The following is a 20511-nucleotide window of genomic DNA, read 5'->3' on the forward strand; positions in this document are numbered from 1 at the left end:
AAATTTGGGGCTCATGCCTCATGACAAAGAAGAGTGGAAATCAAACCTAAGCCTCCCATATGTAAAGCTTGTGCTCAGCCGTTTGAAACTATCTTTCTGATACACACATACACACACACACACACATACACACACACGCGCGCGCGCACACACACACACACTCTCACTCTCTTTCTCACACACACACTCACTCGTTCTCACTCTTACTCTCTTTTTCTCACTCTCTCTCAGGGGAGGTTAGAGCCTCATACATTAATTTCATTAATTTATAATAATTTAATATTATAAATGCTTGCCTAATGAGAAATCTAAATCATTTTATTTTATGGACTGATTTTTTACTTTGGGGCCATACCCGGCAATGCTCAGGGATTACTCCTGGCTCTGTGCTCAGAAATCGTTCTTGGCATGCTCGGGAAACCAGAAGGGACAACAACCATCTGCCCAATTCAGCAACATGCAAGGCAAACAGTTTACCCGCTGTACTATTGCTCTGGCCCAGCAGCGCTCAGGGGTTCCTCCTGGCTCTACGCTCAGAAGTCGCCGGGATTCAAACCATCATCCTTCTGCATGCAAGGCAAACGCCCTACCTCCAAGCTATCTATCTCTCCGGCTCCGTACTTTTCATTTCTTTTTCTTTTTTTTTAAATTTTTTTTTGGGGGGGTCACACTCAGCAGCACTCAGGGGTTACTACTGGCTCTACACTCAGAAATTGCTCCTGGCAGGCTCGGAGGACCATATGGGATGCCGGGTTCGAACCACCATCCTTCTGCATGCAAGGCAACCGTTCTACCTCCATGCTATCTCTTCGGTCCCTCATTTCTTTAAAAACAGGAAAAAGCAATAAATAAATAAATAAATAAATAAATAAATAAATAAATAAATAAATAAAAAGAAAAAGCAATTCATAACAATACCTAAAGTTTTTTTGTTTGTTTGTTTTGGGGCAATACCAGGCAGTGCTCAGGGGTTCCTTGGGACTCTATACTCAAGAATTACTCCTGGTATTGCTAGGGAGAGAACCTGAGATGGCTGTGTGCAGGTAAATGCCCTACTCACTGTACTATCACTCCAGCCTATACCTGAAATCGTATAGTAAAAAGAATATATGAAATATATAAATATGTTAAAAGGAAGGTTCTAAAGTCAAAGTGTCGGGGCTGGAGAGATAGCATGGAGGTAAGGCGTTTGCCTTTCATGCAAGAGGTCATCGGTTCGAATCCCAGCGTCCCATATGGTCCCCCGTGCCTGCCAGGAGCAATTTCTGAGCATGGAGCCAGGAGTAACCCCTGAGCACTGCCGGGTGTGACCCAAAAACCACAAAAAAAAAAAAAATAAAAAAAAAAAAAATAAAGTCAAAGTGTCCAATACTTTTCATCTTTATTAAAAGTAAATACAATATTTAAAATCATTCTAGTATTATATTAACTTATTTTCTCCCTAAATAATAGAATTCAATAATGTTTAAATAAAGTTTATTTAAATTTAAATAAAGTTTAAATGTTTAAACCTGTTACTAACACTTCAATTCAGAATATCACCAACAATTTATTGTAAAGGATAAAAAATGATTTATAGAACTATCAAGAGCTGGGGCAAATATTCTTTTCATATTCAGTTAAGGTTCTTTTGTGCAAAAGGCCCTATTGTCATTCTATCAACATTGTAACTTCATATTCACACATATTCCTTAGCCCTTTGAGCTCTCTCCCTGGCCACGTAATATTTTTAAAACATTACTTTTGAAAGATCACAAGATGTGAATCTGGTTCTGGACATTGCTTCTCCTGCCTCCCCCTACCGCCCCCCACTTTGGACCACACTCAGTGGAATTCAGAGCTTACTTCTGGCTCTGCAACCAGGAATCACTCTGGAGGACTCGGGGTACCATATGAAATGTCATGGATCAAATCTGGGCCAGTCACATGTAAAGCAAGAACCGTACCCACAGAAATATCACTCTTGACCCACTACTTTTCTTTCATGCACTTCCTTTCCTAACTTGGTTTTGGAGGAAAGTACACTGTTACCCCACCAATATAATATCCTATCCTCTGCCACCATTTATCCTTGTTCTGCAGCCCCCTTTATAGGTATGTCTGTGTGTTTATATTTATATTTTATTAGGGGGGCCACACATGGTGATGCTTAGGGCTGATTCCCAGCTCTGCTCAGGGAATTACCATTGCCAGGCTTGGTTGACCAAATAGGAAGCTGGGGATCAAACCTAAGTTGGTCATGTGCAAGGCAAGAGCCCTATCTTCTGTATTATCTCTCCAGCCCCTATAACTTTTATAAGAAAGCCAACCCAGGTAATTTCGTGACAATTATTTTTATTTTGCTTTTATAATAAGAAAATAATGTTGCTTAAAATCTCCCTGCAAAAATATATTTGCCTATCCCCAGTGGCTAGAATAATAGTATAGCAGATAGGGCATTTGTCTTGCATGTGGCTGACCCAGGGTTACATCCCCTACATAAAATATGGTCCCCTGAGCCTGCTCTGAGTGCAGAACCAGGAGAAACCCCTGAGCACTGCAGGGTGTGACCACAAAACAAAACAAATTGTACCGATTAGTGCCTGAGTTATAAGTGAGTAATGTATATTATATCAGGCTTTAAACTTTCCAGAAAATAGGTCACTTCTCAGATTTCCAAAGAATAATTTTATTAAGAATAATGGGGCCGGGCGGTGGCGCTGGAGGTAAGGTGCCTGCCTTACCTGCGCTAGCCTAGGAGACGGACCGCGGTTCGATCCCCCGGCGTCCCATATGGTCCCCCAAGCCAGGAGCGACTTCTGAGCGCATAGCCAGGAGTAACCCCTGAGCGTTACCGGGTGTGGCCCAAAAAAAAAAAAAAAAAAAAAAAAAACCAAAAAAAAAGAATAAAGCAGAGGGGCCGGAGAGATAGCACTGCAGTAGGGCGTTTGTCTTGCACACAGCAGACTCAGGACTGACCTGGGTTCAATTCCTGGCATCCCATAATGTCCCCCAAGCCTGCCAGGAGCAAATTCTGAGTGCAGAACCAGGAGTAACCCCAAAAGAATAAAGTAGAACCAAAACCACACCTACAAATGCAGACACCATGTATGTACCCAGCCAGCGCCCTAGACTCACTCTGTTCTCAAAAGAGATATAAGCCAAACTGTGAAAAAGAACAACATCATTGTACAGCTGAAAGCTGGCCATCTCAGGAAGAGACTGTGAGCCAAGTTCCTGCCCTGCCAAAACCACACCTGTTGCATCCATCACTCACATCGTCACTTTACATAGCACTCATCTATGGCTCTCTGCAAAGGCACCAATCTGACCCAATTCCGGGTCTGACTGTATTTGCGCTGTTAATCACAGGACATTTTTTGGAGTGATTGTGGGCACCCTCCCCCCACCTTCTCATACTTCTGGAAGCTCTGACAGCAGAAAACATACCCCACAAAAGCTGCACTATAGTGCCTGGATTTCCTGGACCACACAAGAGCATGATAACTCCATTTTGTTGTTGTTGTTGTTGTTGTTGTTTTTGGGTCACACCCCGTAGCGCTCAGGGGTTACTCCTGGCTCTACACTCAGAAATCACTCCTGGCACGCTCGGGGGACAATATGGCATGCCGGAATTCGAACCAATGACCTTCTGCTTGAAAGGCAAAGACCTTACTTCCATGCTATCTCTCTGGCTCCGATAATGCCAATTTTTAAATATTGTCATCTCCACAAGAACACACCAACTTAGATGCCAGTGTATCTGAAGTCACCTAATGTTCAGAAACAAATGAAGTAACAGTAATGGTCCACTAGCAATAAGAGCTCACTAAACCTTCTGACAATGAGTTAATGGACTCATTAAAAATACAGTAATTTTCATAAATTTATCACTGTACATTATTTTCCTCTTTTTTCTTTTCTTTTTAATAATTTCACTCCCACTTATGATCAACTATGGGATACATGCTCTTTAAATAAATTAAGTTAAATTAAAAAAAAAAAAAAAAAAAAAACACGGGGCAGGAGAAATAGCACAGCATTAGGCCAACCCTGGATGCACCTACATTCGTTTCCTGGCATCCCATATAGTCCCCTGAACCTGCCAGGAGTAATTTCTGAGCACAGAGCCAGGAGTAACCCCTGAGTGCCTCCTGGGTGTGGCCCCAAAACAAAACAAAATTAAATTTAAAACTAACTCCTTTCTTTTAAACTAAGCCAAGTTAGTTGCTAGCTCTTTTCTTTTTTTTTTTTTTTTTTTTTTTTTTGGTTTTTCGGGCCACACCTGTTTGATGATCAGGGGTTACTCCTGGCTAAGCGCTTAAAAATTGCCCCTGGCTTGGGGGGGGGGACCATATGGAATGCCGGGGGATCTAACCGCAGTCACGATCTTTCCTTGGCTAGTGCTTGCAAGGCAGACACGACACCTTACCTCTAGTGCCACCTCGCCGGCCCCATCTAGTTTTTTTCTTAATGGCTGTCTGAAACAGCTGAACAATAAAATCCTTAATAAGTCTGCCCTTAAGAAAAATTATTGGGGTTTACCTTGCACATGGCCAGCCAAGGCTTATCCTTAGCATCCAATATGGTACCCTAAACTAACCAGGAGTAATTACTGAATGTAGAGCCAGAAATACCCCAGAACACTGCTGAGTGTGGCCCAGAAAACACACATCCCCAATTATTTTGACTATTACAAAGGCACAACCTTATCAAATATTGACATCTCTATCAATCAAAAGAGCAATATACCTGGTTTTTAATTCATGAAACAGAGTTTGGTCCTCTACCTCTCAACTGCTAACATCACAGCTATGAACAATGAAAAGAGTGTGGCTATTCACCTACAGGTGAGTGGGAAATGGGAAGTTTAAGAGTACTGAAAAAAATAAGTTGTTAATCTCATGCACAGAGAATAAAATGGCGCATTTTCTCAGATATGCATAAATTTTATAAATACAGGACAGGTACCTTACCAGCTGTCTCTCTAGTCCCTATAATTATATTTATATTGCTATTGCTTTTTTTTTTTTTTTTTGATGCCAGGAATTAAATCCATGGCCGCATAAATGTAAAACACATGCTACATTTGAACATACATGTGAACCACATTCCAATATACTCAATTTTAGAAACTTTCGATTATCTAAGTCCTTAAAAAAATTAAGTATTACTGTGAATAAAGCTCTATTCACACTTTGTTGTTGTTTTTTGTATCTTACCCAGTAGCATTTGATCCCCATTCGACCTTTACTTAAAAATCATTGCCTTATACTTTTATTATTTACTTACTTTCTATTTATAAAATTTCACTTATTTTAAATATATATTTTGATGACATTGTCTTGGGAACATGATGTTATAGAACAGAACTGTAACATCTGAAAACTGTTTGGTATAGTCTTTATACCCACCAGTAGGACCAGATGTTGCTTCAGGAGATGACATATTCTGAGTTGCCTTTTCATTTCTCTGATTTGGTGTAGAAATGATAAGTCTGTCTTGTCCCCTGACACTGATTTCTGTTTTGTTACCAATTCCCTTAAAATAAGGCAAATAAAGAAGATGTAATTACCAGATAAATACCATCCTTGGCTTCTAAAGATAAGACGATCATAATTTACTTAAAAAAATTTTTTGTTAGTTTCTTTCATGACCATTCCAGTGATGGTCTATAAGAACACACCTGGCTCTGCACTCAGGAATCACTTCTGGTGGTGCTTGGGACCAAATAGGATGCTGGGGATTGAACTCAGGTCAGCTGCAGGAAAAGCAAGTGTCCTAACCTGCTATACTATCTCTCCAGCCCTGGAGATGTGATCTTTGATTATAGTTATTATCCTAGTCATTATCAGAACAATTTGATTAAGACACCAGATGAGCTAAATGAGCTAAACACTGTATCCACTGTATGAGTATCCACACTAAAATGAGCAAAAAGATTATGTTAAAAAAAAAAAAAAAACTAAGTCCAGAAGTCAGATTCTTAAAATATGTACCAATATTATGGGGCCAGAGCAATAGCACAGCGGTAGGGCATTTGCCTTGTACAGAGCTGACCCAGAACGAACCTCGGTTCGATCCCTGGTGTCCCATATGGTCCTCCAAGCTAGGAGCGATTTCTGAGCACATAACCAGGAGTAACCCCTGAGCTTCACCAAGAGTGGCCCCCAACCACCCCAAAAAGTACCAATATCACGTAGTTATCGATCAAAAATCAAAACTTGTGTCTGTATAGCCTCCCTTTACACATATCACAGTAAGAGAAAGCTAGTAATTTTTATTTGGACAAACATTTTACTATGCAGACAAAAATGTCAGTTTCTTAAAAGATAATATCCTTACATACAGAAATATGCCATTCAGTGATCAAAATGCATACTCAACAAATATGGATCATATAAAAAACAGGTCAGTAACAGTTTTGTCTCATTTTGATATTCCTAATGCAATAAAATAAAGGAGTATGCATTTTAGTCTTCATTTGAAAAAGATCAGTTCTGTCTTGATTTCATCCACTCTTTGGAAGAGGTGTCAAAATTTAATTTGTGCATCCAAAAGCAGATAAAAATCTGCTCCAAAAAATGAAGCCAACTTAGACTGAAAAATACTCGATCTACTCATTTGGATCTACCAGATGAATTTAGCAGGAACTTTAACAAGTTTTTCCAAATGGTTTGACTTTTCTGAAACTGGATGAACTTATAAGGCTGAAACAGGACCCTCATACCTCTCTTCAAGAAAATATCTGAGGCATATTTATAGTGAATTACTCGTAGGTGCATAAGACTCACTGGGGGTGGGAAGCACATGATCCTTTTAAAAGTATACATCCATGAAGTGCATGAAATTGAATAGGTTGGAATAACAGTGATGAGATATAGGAGACATATACTAAAAATGTTAAGAAAGAACTTTAGGGCCGGGCGGTGGCGCTGGAGGTAAGGTGCCTGCCTTGCCTGCGCTAGCCTAGGACGGACCGCGGTTCGATCCCCCGGTGTCCCATATGGTCCCCCAAGAAGCCAGGAGCAACTTCTGAGCGCATAGCCAGGAGTAACCCCTGAGCGTCACAGGGTGTGGCCCAAAAACCAAAAAAAAAAAAAAAAAAAAAAAAAAAAGAAAGAACTTTAGAGTCTAAAAACTAAGTGTAGTAAGTGTACCAAATGGAGACCTTAGGCTGACATATAGAGATATTATTTGAAGAAACTATTACCACAGTTAATTGTTAGAACATTGTTTTGGTATTTCTCTAATATGCACCTAGATATCCCAAGCCAATATAAGCCTAGAAAAGTACTGATCAGTAAGCATAATTAATACAATGATTAATTCACAAAATCAATGCCCCCAAATAATTTAATAAAAAGCACACCTGGCAACCAAAAAAAAATTTGACTATACAAACTAGAAACAAACTAGAAACAGGCAAAGTGCCTAGTTTTTTTCCATGACTTTAGGGAATTAAGCTCAATTTTGGCTTCATGGTTCAAGATTAATCTAGTACAGATGGGGATATTACAAAAGAGGGAGAAAAAAACGAAAATATAGTCCCTTGTTTACTTTATGTCTTTTCACCCTATTGTTAAGAGTAAGTGAACATTAAAAATACAGTGGATACAAAGGATATTTAAATTATGGCCCTGAGCTTTTGTTCACTATGATGCCAAAGTTTACTGTTAAGAAACTTGGAAAAGTACCTTTGTTGAATAAACAAATTGATCAATAAATTTCCCATCTCCTGTAGCATTCTGAAGAGCAAACACTTGTTCAATTTTCACAACTGGAGACATGTTACACTTCTGCAAATCCAGGCTTCCTTTGTGCATGGTAATGGAAGCTGGTAAAGATTTTCTTGCTGCTGCTGTTTTCCAGGCAATTTTAACAGGAGGTGCTTCTTCTTCATCCACACTCGTGTGCCGCCTCTGGCTTTGTCTTCGATTTTCAGTACTTGATAGAGAGGCGGGAACCTCCCCTGCATTGGTCTGTTCTGGCTGAGCATTCAGCACTGATCTTGGTCTTCGAGACTTTTTCACATCAGTTTTAGAGGCAATATTCTTTTTCGTTTGAGATAAAGCCTCTTCAGGTTGTTTATCAATATAGATAAAAGTATACTGTTCTATTCTTTCCTCTCGGGTCATTTTCAATGCTTTTTCTGCATGGGCAATGCCAATGTCCCACTGAGCACGTTCTCTCTGAGGTCGGGGTTTCCGAATCTTTAAAAAAAAAAAAAGATTTGGGTATTACTAACATGCCTATAATCTAATAGGTACACTTAAATCACTAAGCATTTACTATGGGATCCTATTAATCCTTCAGGTTGTACAAAAATATCTTCGGATTCTTTTTATGAATAAACAAAATATTCTAACTATGACATCCCACAACTAATTCATATAAGGGCAAAGAAAAGATTACAGAAATTATTACTTTAGTGGCCATTAACAACATCAAGTTTGTTGTGTTGTGTTGTGTTCTTTTTTTTGTTTAGCATCAAGTTTGAAAATAACACCATAAGAGTCAGAGATAGTATAACAAGTAGGGCGCTGCTAGTCTTGCATGAGGCCAACCTGGATTCAATCTCCAAGCCCTGCCAGGATTGATCCTTGAGCACAAAGCTAGGAGTAACCTCTGGGAGACAGCGTAGTAGTGCAGTGGTAGGGCAATTGCCTTGCATGCAGCTAGTAGGTTCGATCCCCAGCATCCCATTTGGTCCCTGGAGCCAGGAGTGATTTCTGAGCGCATAGCCAGGAGTCACCCCTGAGCGCTGCAATGTGTGGCCCAAAAAACAACAACAACAAAAGAAGTAACCTCTGAATGCCAAGAATGTGATCCCCCCCAAAACCACAAACAAGCATATCAAAACTAAGAGTCAGAGGGGGCTGAAGTGATGGTCAGACAGACACAGGACAGACCCCAGTTCAATTCCTGGCATTCCATATGGTTCCCCCAAGCCTACCAGTAGAGATTTCTGAGCACAGAGCCAAAAAAGTAACCCTGAGGGCCGCTGCAGGGTGTGAGTCAAAAACAAAACAAAAAACAAAAAGCCAAATAGGAGTCAGAGATACTATAGGGACCAGAGCAAAGCTAAAAAGTAGAAAGGAAATGTTTGAAATTGTGCTGTTAGGGGGCTTGAGTGATAGTACAATGGAGAGGACATTTGCCTTACACATGAGTTGACCCAGGTTCAACTTCGGGCATCCCATATGGTTCAACAAGTCCACCAGAAGTGTTTCCTGAGTGCAGAGCCAGGAGTAACCCGTGAGCACTGCTCAGTGTAACCCAAAAACAAGACAAAGACTTGAAACTGTGCTGCTATTTATTTCCTAATGTACATAGGATATATGGAAGAGGAAGAAGAAAGTCATGAAAGTTGACAAGACACAAGAAAGCAGGAAATTGGGGCCGGGCGGTGGCGCTGGAGGTAAGGTGCCTGCCTTGCCTGCGCTAGCCTAGGACGGACCGCGGTTCGATCCCCCGGCGTCCCATATGGTCCCCCAAGAAGCCAGGAGCAACTTCTGAGCGCATAGCCAGGAGTAACCCCTGAGCGGAATGCATGAATAAACTTACACCTGCATCATGATGACAGATCTCTACATCCAGGGTTTATAGAGGATGAATAAGCCAAAGAGAAAAAATAAATCTCTGAAGATAAGGTATGTGTGATAACCAAACAATTATAGGAATTACCCAGGGGGCTAGACTGAAGTTACCAGAAGTTAACTAGTGAATCTATCAGAGGATATAGGTTTGTTGAACTCTCATGGATAAATCTGTAAAATTGTTAAAATTTAATAAAAATTAGTCAAAATCCTCCATAATAAAATGTACCCTTTTAAAAGTGTAAAAATAGAACTTCAGGATTGTTAGAGATCCACATTAGAACTGATCAAGTTAAAAATCTTGACCAGGGGGCCCGGAAAGATAGCACAGAGGTGTTTGCCTTGCAAGCGGCCGATCCAGGACCTAAGGTTCAAATCCCTGTGTCCCTTATGGTCCCCCGTGCCTGCCAGGAGCTATTTCTGAGCGGACAGCCAGGAGTAACCCCTGAGCACTGCCGGGTGTGGCCCAAAAACCAAAAACCAAAAAAAAAAAAAAAATCTTGACCAGGGACCTGAGTGATAAATTTGATTTGCTTATGGCTGGCCCAGGAATGGTCTCCGGGAACACTGTATGATCCCTAAGCCAAACAGGAGTGATCTCTGAGCTCAGAGCCAGAAGCCCTGAGCACCAATAGTTAAGGTCTCAAAACAAAAAATGTTTGAAAAAATAACTCAGAGGCAGGAGATACAGTACAGGAGGTAAGGTGCTTACGTCCCATGTAGCCAACCCTGATTCTATCTCAGCACCACACATGGTGTCCCAAGTACAGCCAGAGATCACTCCTGAGCAGAATCAAAAGTAGTCCTGAGTATTGCAATGTGTAAACCAAATCCCATCTCTACCTGCAGCCACACACCACAACAAAAATCAAAAAGATGATCAAAAGTTCATGTCAAAATTCTCAAGTCTAGGTGCATGCAAGCACCTTAATCCCTGTTTCTCTGACCCAAGACAAAATACCTTGTATCAGGCTGCCCCTGGTTTGATCCACAGTAGCATATGGCTCTCTAACCACTAATTATGGCCCTCAGGACCCCCTCAAGCATATCCAGTGTGACCCAGTAATCCCTAACACTGCAGGGTTCAAACAGCATTGCTTCCTCACACCATCCTTGTTGGCTGAGAATCAAAGGAAATGATCCCTTGTTCCCTCAGCATTGCTTGGTCAGCCCTTCCTCAAATCTAAATTTTTCAACTATGTCAAACTTTTTTCTTGGGTTTGAGGCCTTAGTTGAACCAATTAAGCTTTTCTGTTTCAACCCACTTAATCTAGATTCTATTTTAATTTCTCATCTTTAAAACTATAAATTGCAGGAGCCATGGGGCCGATGAGGTGGCGCTAGAGGTAAGGTGTCTGCCTTGCAAGCGCTAGCCAAGGTAGGACCACGGTTCGATCCCCCGGTGTCCTATATGGTCCCCCCAAGCCAGGGGTGATTTCTGAACACTTAGCCAGGAGTAACCTCTGAGAATCAAACAGGTTGGCCCAAAAAAACAAACAAAAAAAAATTAAAAAAAGAAAGAATTGCAGGAGCAAGGGAGATAGTACAGCTGTAGGGCACTTGCTTCACAAGTGGCTAGTCCAGGTTTAAATCTCAGCACCCCATAATGGTCCTTGAAGCCTACCAGGTGTGATCTCCGAGTGCAGAGCCAGGAGTAAGCTCTGAGCATTGCCAAATTGCCAATGTGGTCCCAAACTCCTCCTGTTCCCACCCCAAAATTGCATCTAAAAGACAGTACAGGGGACCTGCAATAACACAGTGGGTAGGGCATTTGCCTTACACATGGCAGACTAAGGTTCGATCCCCAGCATCCCATATCGCCTTCCAGGAGTGATTTCTGAGCACAGGGCCAGAAGTAACCCCTGAGTAAAAATGATAATACAGCAGGTAAGGCTCTTGCCTTGCACATGGTTGATCTGGGTTTATTCTCCAGAGCCAAACATGGACCATCAAGCCCACCAGGAGCAATTTCAGAGTTCTCACTGAGACCCCCCCAAAAAAAGATAAAACCTATCTCATTTATGATCAGAGTTAGGGTGCTTGCCTTGTATTCAACCAAACCCGGGATTGATCCCTGATACCCAATATGATCATCTGGGCCCTTCAAGAGTGATCCCTGAGAATACAGCCAAAAGTCCTGAGAATTACTCATAGGACACCCTCTCCCTCAAAAGAAAAACCACCCTACTACATTTAAATTATAACAATTATACCAATTAATATATATATATCCAATATTACACATATATATACATATATAAAATATCACAGCACTGCCTCTCTCACAGTAGATACTCACCAAAAAAAAATTTTTTTTTCTGGTCTGGAGCTACATGATCCTTGGGGATTGTTCCTGGCAGTGCTCAAGGGAATATGTGGTACTCAAATTAAAACTGGGTCTTCCACATGCAAAGCATATGGTCCTTAAGCCATCTCCTATTTCTTTCATCATTTTTTTTTCTTTTTTTCTTTTTTTTTGTTTTGATGGGCTTTGGGGTGTCAGGGATCAAATCCAGGTCAGCCTTGTAAAAGACAGCATACTACCCACTGTACTATCTCTCTGGCTCCTCACCAAATATTTTTTGAATTTTTACGTTCAGAGACCCAGAGGCTATAGCTCAGTCACACTCGGCGGTGCTCGGGGGTGACTCCTGGCTGTCTGCTCAGAAATAGCTCCTGGCAGGCACGCGGGACCATATGGGAACCAGGATTCGAACCAACCATTGGTCCTGGATCAGCTGCTTGCAAGGCAAACACCACTGTGCTATCTCTCCGGGCCCCTATAGCTCAGTCTCTTAAGAGTGCCTGCCATGGGGCCAGAGTGGTGGCGTAGATGGCAGGGTGTTTGCCTTACACACACTAACCTGGGAAGAACCATGGTTCAGTCCCCCCGCATCCCATATGGTCCCCAAGCCAGGGACAATTTCTGAGCACATAGCCAGGAGTAACCCGAACACAAAAACAAACAAAAAAAAGTGCCTGCCTGAAAACATTAAAGCTGTGATTTCAATACGTGTACCTCCACATGTGCTGAAAATAGTCTCAACAGCTCTGCTTTCTGTGTCAGGTAGCTTGATTATAAAGCACAATGTAATTCTTCTGTGCTATCAGTAATATCTGGCCTCACTGCTGTAAGGTGTGTTCCAGGTACATGCAATACACATGCATGACCCCTGGTGAATACTGGAATTAAAAAGATATGTTGGCACCAGGCCAGGAGGTGCAACCTGGTAAACACTACATGCAAGTACAACCACCAATGTGTGTGTAACAAAATTAATAGTGTGTGTGAAAAGGGAAAATTCTCCTACTTAAAAATAAAGGAACTATATGAATGATTAAAAAAAAAAGGAAAATAGGAAAATAATCCCTAGCAAGTCTTATTTTACTAACACTTTATATACTTCTCTATTAGAACTAAGAGGGATCAAGAAGCAAGTACTTCATTTTTAATTAAATTATAATATAAATGCCATGAAACACGAAAATAATTTACTAAAATTAAACTTAAAGAGGTTAAGATAATAAAGCCTGGGGCCAAAACAACAGTACAGCAGGTCAGGTGCTTTCCTTAGAAACACAGTCAGCCCAGGTTTGATCCCCAACAACACCCCATTTGGTCAAATGAGCCCACCAGGAGTGATTACTGAGTGCAGAGCCTGGAGTAACCCTTGACAATTGCTGGGTGTGGCCCCAAAACAAAACACCAAGAAAATGAAAGGCATTTTTAACAGTATCTCAGAGACAAGAGAGATGAGGGCTGGTAGGTACAGCTCATGACATGAAGCTCACCACATAGAGTGATGAGTGCAGTTAAGAGCAACAACTACACTGAAAACTATCCTAACAATGTGAATGAATGAGGGAAGTAGAAATGAATGTCTCGAGTACAGGTGTAGATGGGATGAGGAGGAAGGAGATCTGGGAAATTGGTGATGGGAATCTTGCACTGGTGAAGGGGGGCGTTCTTTACATGACTGTAATAATACAACTACAATCCTATTTGTAATCACGGTGTTTAAATAAACATAAAAAAAAAAATAAAGTAAAATTTAAATAATGTTTTATTCAATTATAAAAAAATCTACTAAATACTTTATAATACATATTTTATTGGTCATATTAATAGGTTTTTATTTATTTATTTATTTACCTTTTGCTTTTAGGTTGTTAGCTATGCCTTTTAACCTAACTATAATGTTGTTAGTTACCTTTTGTTTCTCAGAGTGATTGCTGGCTTGTTTGGTTGCTTCAGCCAATAGTTCTTCATACTGTTTATGACCTTTATACTCTCGTACCCGCTTTTCATGAACCCACGCCCTTTCTGGCTGGTTGCTAAAAAACTGAACATGATATTCCCGGGCACCTGCAAATAAAAAATCTTATTAATATTTTCAAATATAAGCATATAAACACACTTTGCCAAAATCCTGAATCTAATCCAAGCTTTCTAATATTCTTCTATTAAATGTGCATGCACTGTCCAAAAATATAAGCTAATACCTACCAATAACACCACTGATTATTACTGTAAAAATTATTTCAAGTAATTAAAATTAGCACGTTTTAAGAGAATAAAAACCAGAAATTCTGTGCTTATCAAATATTTTACCTTACTTATACAATTTAATTTGTCTCACGTCTTTTTTTTTTTTTTTTTTACAAATGAATCAGACTATATAGTTTCTTGAGAGAAACTCCTAAAAATCAACTACTGGGTGAACTGCTTTTCTATATAAAGCGATGGACTCTTCAAGTCTATGTTCTCCCTTAAACATGTACCATGCTTTCTTGTCTCTTTGCCTTTTTCCACTCTGGAAAAGCTTGTGTTCTCTCTTGAAAACATATGTGCTCTCTCTCTCTCTTCACATCTTTTTTTTTTTTTTGGTTTTGTGGCCACACCCGGCGGTGCTCAGGGGTTACTCCTGGCAGGCATGGGGGACCATATGGGACACTGGGATTCAAACCACCCACCTTAGGTCCTAAATCGGCTGCTTGCAAGGCACACATCACTGTGCTATCTTTCCATCCCCAACTCTTCACATCTTTCTAAATAAATTTTTGTTTGTTAGCTTGTTTGTTTTTTGTGCCACACCCAGTGAGGCTCAGAGGTTACTCCTGGCTATGTACTCAGAAATCGTTCCTGGCTTGGGGGACCGTATGGGATGCTGGGGATCAAACCCAGGTCCATCCTGGTCAGCCATGTGCACCACTGTGTCACCACTCCAGCCCCTCTAAATAAGTTTAAATAAAACTGCTTGTGGAACTGGAGCAATAGTACAACACATTAGTGGTGCACTTGCCTTGCACAAGGCTGGCTCGGGTTCAGGTCCCAGCACTCTCTAGAATCCCCTAAACCAGCCAGGAATAATTCCTGAGAGCAGAGCCAGGAGTACCCCCTGAGCACAGGTGTGGCCAAAAACAAAACAAAACTAAAAACAAACAGAACTATCTTGCTTCCAGGCTAGAGAGAGATAATATAGTGCTGGGTAGGGCACTTTTTGCACACAACTGACCATATGGCATCCCATATGGTTTTCTGAGTATCATCAGGTTTAATTCCTGAGTGCAGAGCCAGCAGTAACCTCTAAGCATCACTGTGTATGGTCCCAAAATAAAGCAAAACAAATATATATATCTTGTTTCATAAAAAAAATAAAGTTATAGGGGCTGGAGCGATAGCACAACAGTAGGGCATTTGCCTTGCACGTGGCAGAACCAGGGTAGACCTGGGTTTGATTCTCGGCATTCTATATGGTCCCTCGAGCCTGCCAGGAGCAATTTCTGAGTGCAGAGTCAGGAGAAACCCCTGCATACAGAGGTTTGACCCAAAAACAAAAACAACAAAAACAAAAAGTTATTTACACAGACCTACAACTAGTGGAGGAATGGCCATTGAGACTCTATTAGTATATCATGAAGTAAAAAAACACTATTTTCATAATAATACCATGATATAGTCTTTTTTCACTATGCACTTAATAATGTAAGAACAATGGTGGATACATCTACTGGCATCTTATCACAAACAGGAAAGAGAGACACCAAATTATACAAGTGTCAAATTTTTACCATAGTAAACTTGCTCTTTTCAAAAATGTCTTATTAAATATATTTAACACAGCAGAAAAATTAATTTGATTGATCCTCAACCCTTGAATACATATTTTAAGTCTATGTAATAAAATGGAAAACATGCACAAAGCACTCTGTATGCTGAAGTATGATCTATATTTTAGAAAAAAGAAACCAACATTAAGATTTTTTGATTTGAGAAATTGGAGTGATAGCACAGTGGGCAGGGCATTTGCCTTGCATGTGGCTGACCTGATGCTGATCCCCAGCATCCAACACTGCCAGGTATGACCAAAAAAAAAAAAAAAGACAAAATGAACAACAACAAAAAAGAAACAAAAAAATGATTGTTTTTTTTTGGAAATACAAGATTTTTTGATTTGCAAGGTGCCCCGGCTACTTTGAAACTGAACAACAGAAAAATGCAATTGTTTGAACTTGAACATTTGGCAAGTTATTTCCTTGAAAGTGAAAAACAAGTCTTGGCACTTCAAAACAAAGAAAAAAAGATCAGCCAAGGGTGTTCTTTTTTTTTTTTTGGTTTTTGGGACACACCCGTTTGACGCTCAGGGGTTACTCCTGGCTAAGAGCTCAAAAATCGCTCCTGGCTTGGGGGAACCATGTGGGACGCCTGGGGATCGAACCAAGGTCAGTCCTAGGCTAGGGCTTGCAAGGCAGACAACTTACCTCTAGCGCCACCTCTCCAGCCCCAAGGGTGTTCATTTCTAAGAATAAAACCGAAATTGATCTACAGAACTGAGGTTACTATGGCGCAGGGATAGAGGACAGGAATTGAGGTGAGGGTGAGGAACACTGGTGGAGGCTGTGACATTATACCATTGTCTGCATAAAATGCTTCCCATTAATAGTATTATAACTCAAGATGCCTAACATTTTAAAACTTTTTATTAGACTAAAGTAGAATCTTACAAAATTGGGGCCGGCGAGGTGGCGCTAGAGGTGAGGTGTCTGTCTTGCAAGCGCTAGCCAAGGATCAGGACCGCGGTTCGATCCCCCGGCGTCCCATATGGTCCCCCCAAGCCAGGGGCAATTTCTGAGCCTTAGCCAGGAGTAACCCCTGAGCATTAAATGTGTGTGGGCCGAAAAACCAAAAAAAAAAAAAAAAAAAAAGAATCTTACAAAATTTAGAACTTTGAAAAACTACTAGTAGCCCCTATAAGTATTTTAAACTTTCTAATAAATAAAAAAGTTCCTATTAATATTAGTGATAATATTAATAATGTATCTTCAAAATAATTTTGTGTTGATGTGCATGTCAGTTTTTTTTTTTTTTTTTTTTTTTTGGTTTTTGGTTTTTGGGCCACACCCGGCAGTGCTCAGGGGTTACTCCTGGCTGTCTGCTCAGAAATAGCTCCTGGCAGGCACGGGGGACCATATGGGACACCGGGATTCGAACCAACCACCTTTGGTCCTGGATTGGCTGCTTGCAAGGCAAACGCCGCTGTGCGTTTGGGCCCGCATGTCAGTTTTTAAAGCAAACTATATAGTAGTAACTATTAGAAGCATTACATAGTGAATATATATTTTTTTTAATTTTTTTTTTTTTTGGTTTGGTTTTTGGGTCACACCTAGCAGCGCTCAGGAGTTACTCCTGGCTCTGCTCAGAAGTCGTTCTTGGCAGGCTCGGAGGACCATGTGGGATGCTGGGATTTGACTGGGGATCCTCCTGTGTTGGCCCCATGCAAGGCTATATGGCTTCAGCCCCCTAATATTTTTATTTTTATTTTTATTGTGGCCAAGGTGAATTACAAATCTTACACAGTGATCTTTAAGGTACATAGTGACAATAAATGAGGGCCTTTCCACCACCAGTGTTGTCCCCCTTCATCCCTGTTTCCAAACATATATCCCTTATCTCCCTCCTTTATCCCCCAGAATGCTAGTGTAACTAAAAGCATATATGTTAACACTAATGTAAACCTTTTTTTTTTTTTTTTTTTTTTTTTGCAGTTCCAGATATTTTTACTAGTGGTTTCTTAGAGTCAAAGGAGCACTGTAAAAACAATGTTAGTGTGGCAATTATCGTTTGCATGGGCCCACCAAAGTATCCCCCCAATATTTTTTTACATGGCAAATGTATGCTACAAAATCATGAAAGGTAAAAGACCCATTTTATATGCAAGATAGTGACTAGAGAAATAACTCAATGAGGCTAAGTGCATGCTTTGCATAAGACCTCAAACACTGCCAGAGTAACTAACTACCTAGTATAGTAGCCTGTTTGCACAGGTAGTGTTATAAGAACCAAAATATGTACTAAAGAGCAAGACAAAAATGAATTTTTAACAGCATGTATAAAATTTCTAGACGGATGAGGAAAGAAGTTAGAAGAGCAAGTGTACAAGCTCTGCATGTGGAAGGCCCAGGTTCTATTGCCAGCAGCAGGCTGCTCTGGAGCACCAGTAGGAGTGAACCTCTGCACAACAAACACAGATTAGCCTCAGAAATTTCTTTATTTCTTTATTATTTTATTGGGTTTTGGGCCACACATTGTGATGCTCAGGGATTACCCCTACACCTGCACTCAGTAATTACTCTTCGAGAGGTTGAGATACCAAATGTGATGCCTGGGGATAGAACATAGTTTGGCCTCACGCAAGTTAAGTCCTTTACTCACTGTACTATTTCTCTGTACCCTAAAAGTTTCTTGAAATGGTTTCAGATACCATACTGCTCCTAACTCACCAATTATTGAATGTTGTCATAATAGCAAAAAAAAACCCCACAATTATGTATGTATATACATAACGTATACCTTATGTGGTGCGTGCGTGCGTGCGTGCGTCTGTGTTTGTGTTCAGGGCTTACTCCTGGCTCTATGCTCAGGAATCACTCCTAGAAGTATGTATGGCACGGGGGGCATATGATCAAATTGCCTGGGGTCACTCTCCCATACTCCACCTACAAAAAACATTACTGCACACAGGAATCAATAAAATAAAAATTTTCAAGAGCCTGGCTCTACAAAATAATTTGTGCATGTGCATGTCTTGATGTATTAAATCTGAATTCCATTTCCAAAACAACACAGACTTTTGAGCATAGCCAGGCATAATCCTGGTGGTACTGAACACCACTGGGCATCACACTGCCAAGCCAAGTATTACCAGAACTGATGCCCTCCCCAAACCCCTCTTGGATTCCTGAGCATTGTGTGTGAGCCCCATATCCCAGTTTTTTCCAAACAAGTTCATATACGAAAAACAGTTACTTATCCAGCTCCTTTCTTTTGGAATTCTTATGAGTCTGATTTATGCCCTTTTGAAATAAGGAAATGGGAGGGAAAAAAGGTATGAAGAAATAATGAAACAAATGCAGAGCATTAAAATGGAAAACAGGGACTATGTCAGTTGCAGAGGCTATCAGCTCGATAAGATGGCATATTGGTACCAGATTATATATTCTATATGCATTGTCATATTCACATACAGCATTTACTATTTGCTTTTATCTCCAATTTTATACATTTTCTTACCTCTTGTGTTAATTTTGGTATGAACTTCAAGCTGGGGATCACTTGAAACCATACAAGGCCACCAAGGATAGGTTTACCAGATTATATATTCTATATGCATTGTCATATTCACATACAGCATTTACTATTTGCTTTTATTTCCAATTTTATACATTTTCTTACCTCTTGTGTTAATTTTGGTATGAACTTCAAGCTGGGGATCACTTGAAACCATACAAGGCCACCAAGGATAGGTTCCCACCTTAGACCAGACAAGGTCACCAACCTGGAACTTAATACCAGCAGATACTTCTATTGTTGGAACAGAAGATAATACTGGCTGAACCTATAATGAAAGGCCATAAAATATCAGAAAAACATTTTAAAAAGAAACTGGGGTCAGAGAGATAGCAAAGCAGTAGGACGTTTGCCTTGCACACAGCCAACCCAGGATGGACAGTGGTTTGATTCCTAGCATCCCATATGGTCCCCCAAGCCTGCCGGGGTGATTTCTGAGTGAAGAGCCAGGAGTAATCTCTGAGCACCGCTGGGTGTGAAACCCCCCCACACAAAAAAAAACCAAAACAATAGAAACTGTGCACAAAATACATAAAATATGCTAACCATGTAAAATTTATCCTAAAATATATATTCTTTGATGTCTATCTTTAGCAAAGGGAAGAAGAGAAAAGGGGATATATTAAGCCTTATTCCTAATGTACAAAATAAGTTTGGGGAAAGTGAAATAGTACAGTATTGCATGCAGACAGCTCCACTTTGATCCTTGGCACCATGTGGTCTCCTGAACATTAGGAAGGAAGTAGCACACAAGAACTCTTGGGAGTGCCCAAGAGTCTCCTGGCTCTATGCTCAGAAATCGCTCCTGGCAGGCTCAGGGGAACATATAGGATGCCGAGATTTGAACTACCGCCCTTCTGCAGGCAGGGCAATCCCCACCCCACCTCCATGCTATCTCTCTGGTCCCTAAAAAGAACTTCTAAACCAAAAAGTATAAAACTGTAATAACATGTCAAGTGTGCTGCACTTTAATCACTGTTTTCTCATCTTATATCATGCTTGTAGTTAGTATTCATTAAAGCAACTCACTGGGGTTTCTTCCTTTAAGACTGGATCTTCTCTTGGCTTTTCTGATACAGAGTCAGTCCTCTCATTTGGTCTCTAGGTAAAAGAACAAAATGTCAAAATCAAAGAATCACACACAAAAAGAATCAAAGAAAACTAAATAGCTAACTAATATAAAGAGTAAGGGTATAACTTATATAATACATGTTGTTTTAAAATCACCTGTTTGACACTGTAAGTATAGATCTTATTTTTTACTGCTTATGCTCAGGGCTTACTCCTGACTCTTGCTCAGCAAAC

General features: G+C 40.4%; 1 protein-coding gene across 2 annotated transcripts in view; it reads right to left on the minus strand.

Annotated features, from left to right (window-relative positions):
- NSD3 (nuclear receptor binding SET domain protein 3) overlaps positions 1-20511 on the minus strand; it is a 133748-nt gene that overhangs the window by 54691 nt on the left and 58546 nt on the right. For both annotated transcript variants that reach the window (XM_049771797.1, XM_049771798.1), the window contains exons 3-7: positions 20236-20307; positions 19312-19474; positions 13790-13944; positions 7677-8192; positions 5394-5520 (exon numbers count right to left, since the gene is read on the minus strand). In XM_049771797.1, coding sequence (XP_049627754.1) covers positions 5394-5520; positions 7677-8192; positions 13790-13944; positions 19312-19474; positions 20236-20307 — 1033 coding nt within the window. The remainder of the gene's footprint in view (positions 1-5393; positions 5521-7676; positions 8193-13789; positions 13945-19311; positions 19475-20235; positions 20308-20511) is intronic.

Source organism: Suncus etruscus, chromosome 4, assembly GCF_024139225.1.
Source record: "Suncus etruscus isolate mSunEtr1 chromosome 4, mSunEtr1.pri.cur, whole genome shotgun sequence".
In the NCBI taxonomy this organism is placed as follows: Eukaryota; Metazoa; Chordata; class Mammalia; order Eulipotyphla; family Soricidae; genus Suncus; species Suncus etruscus.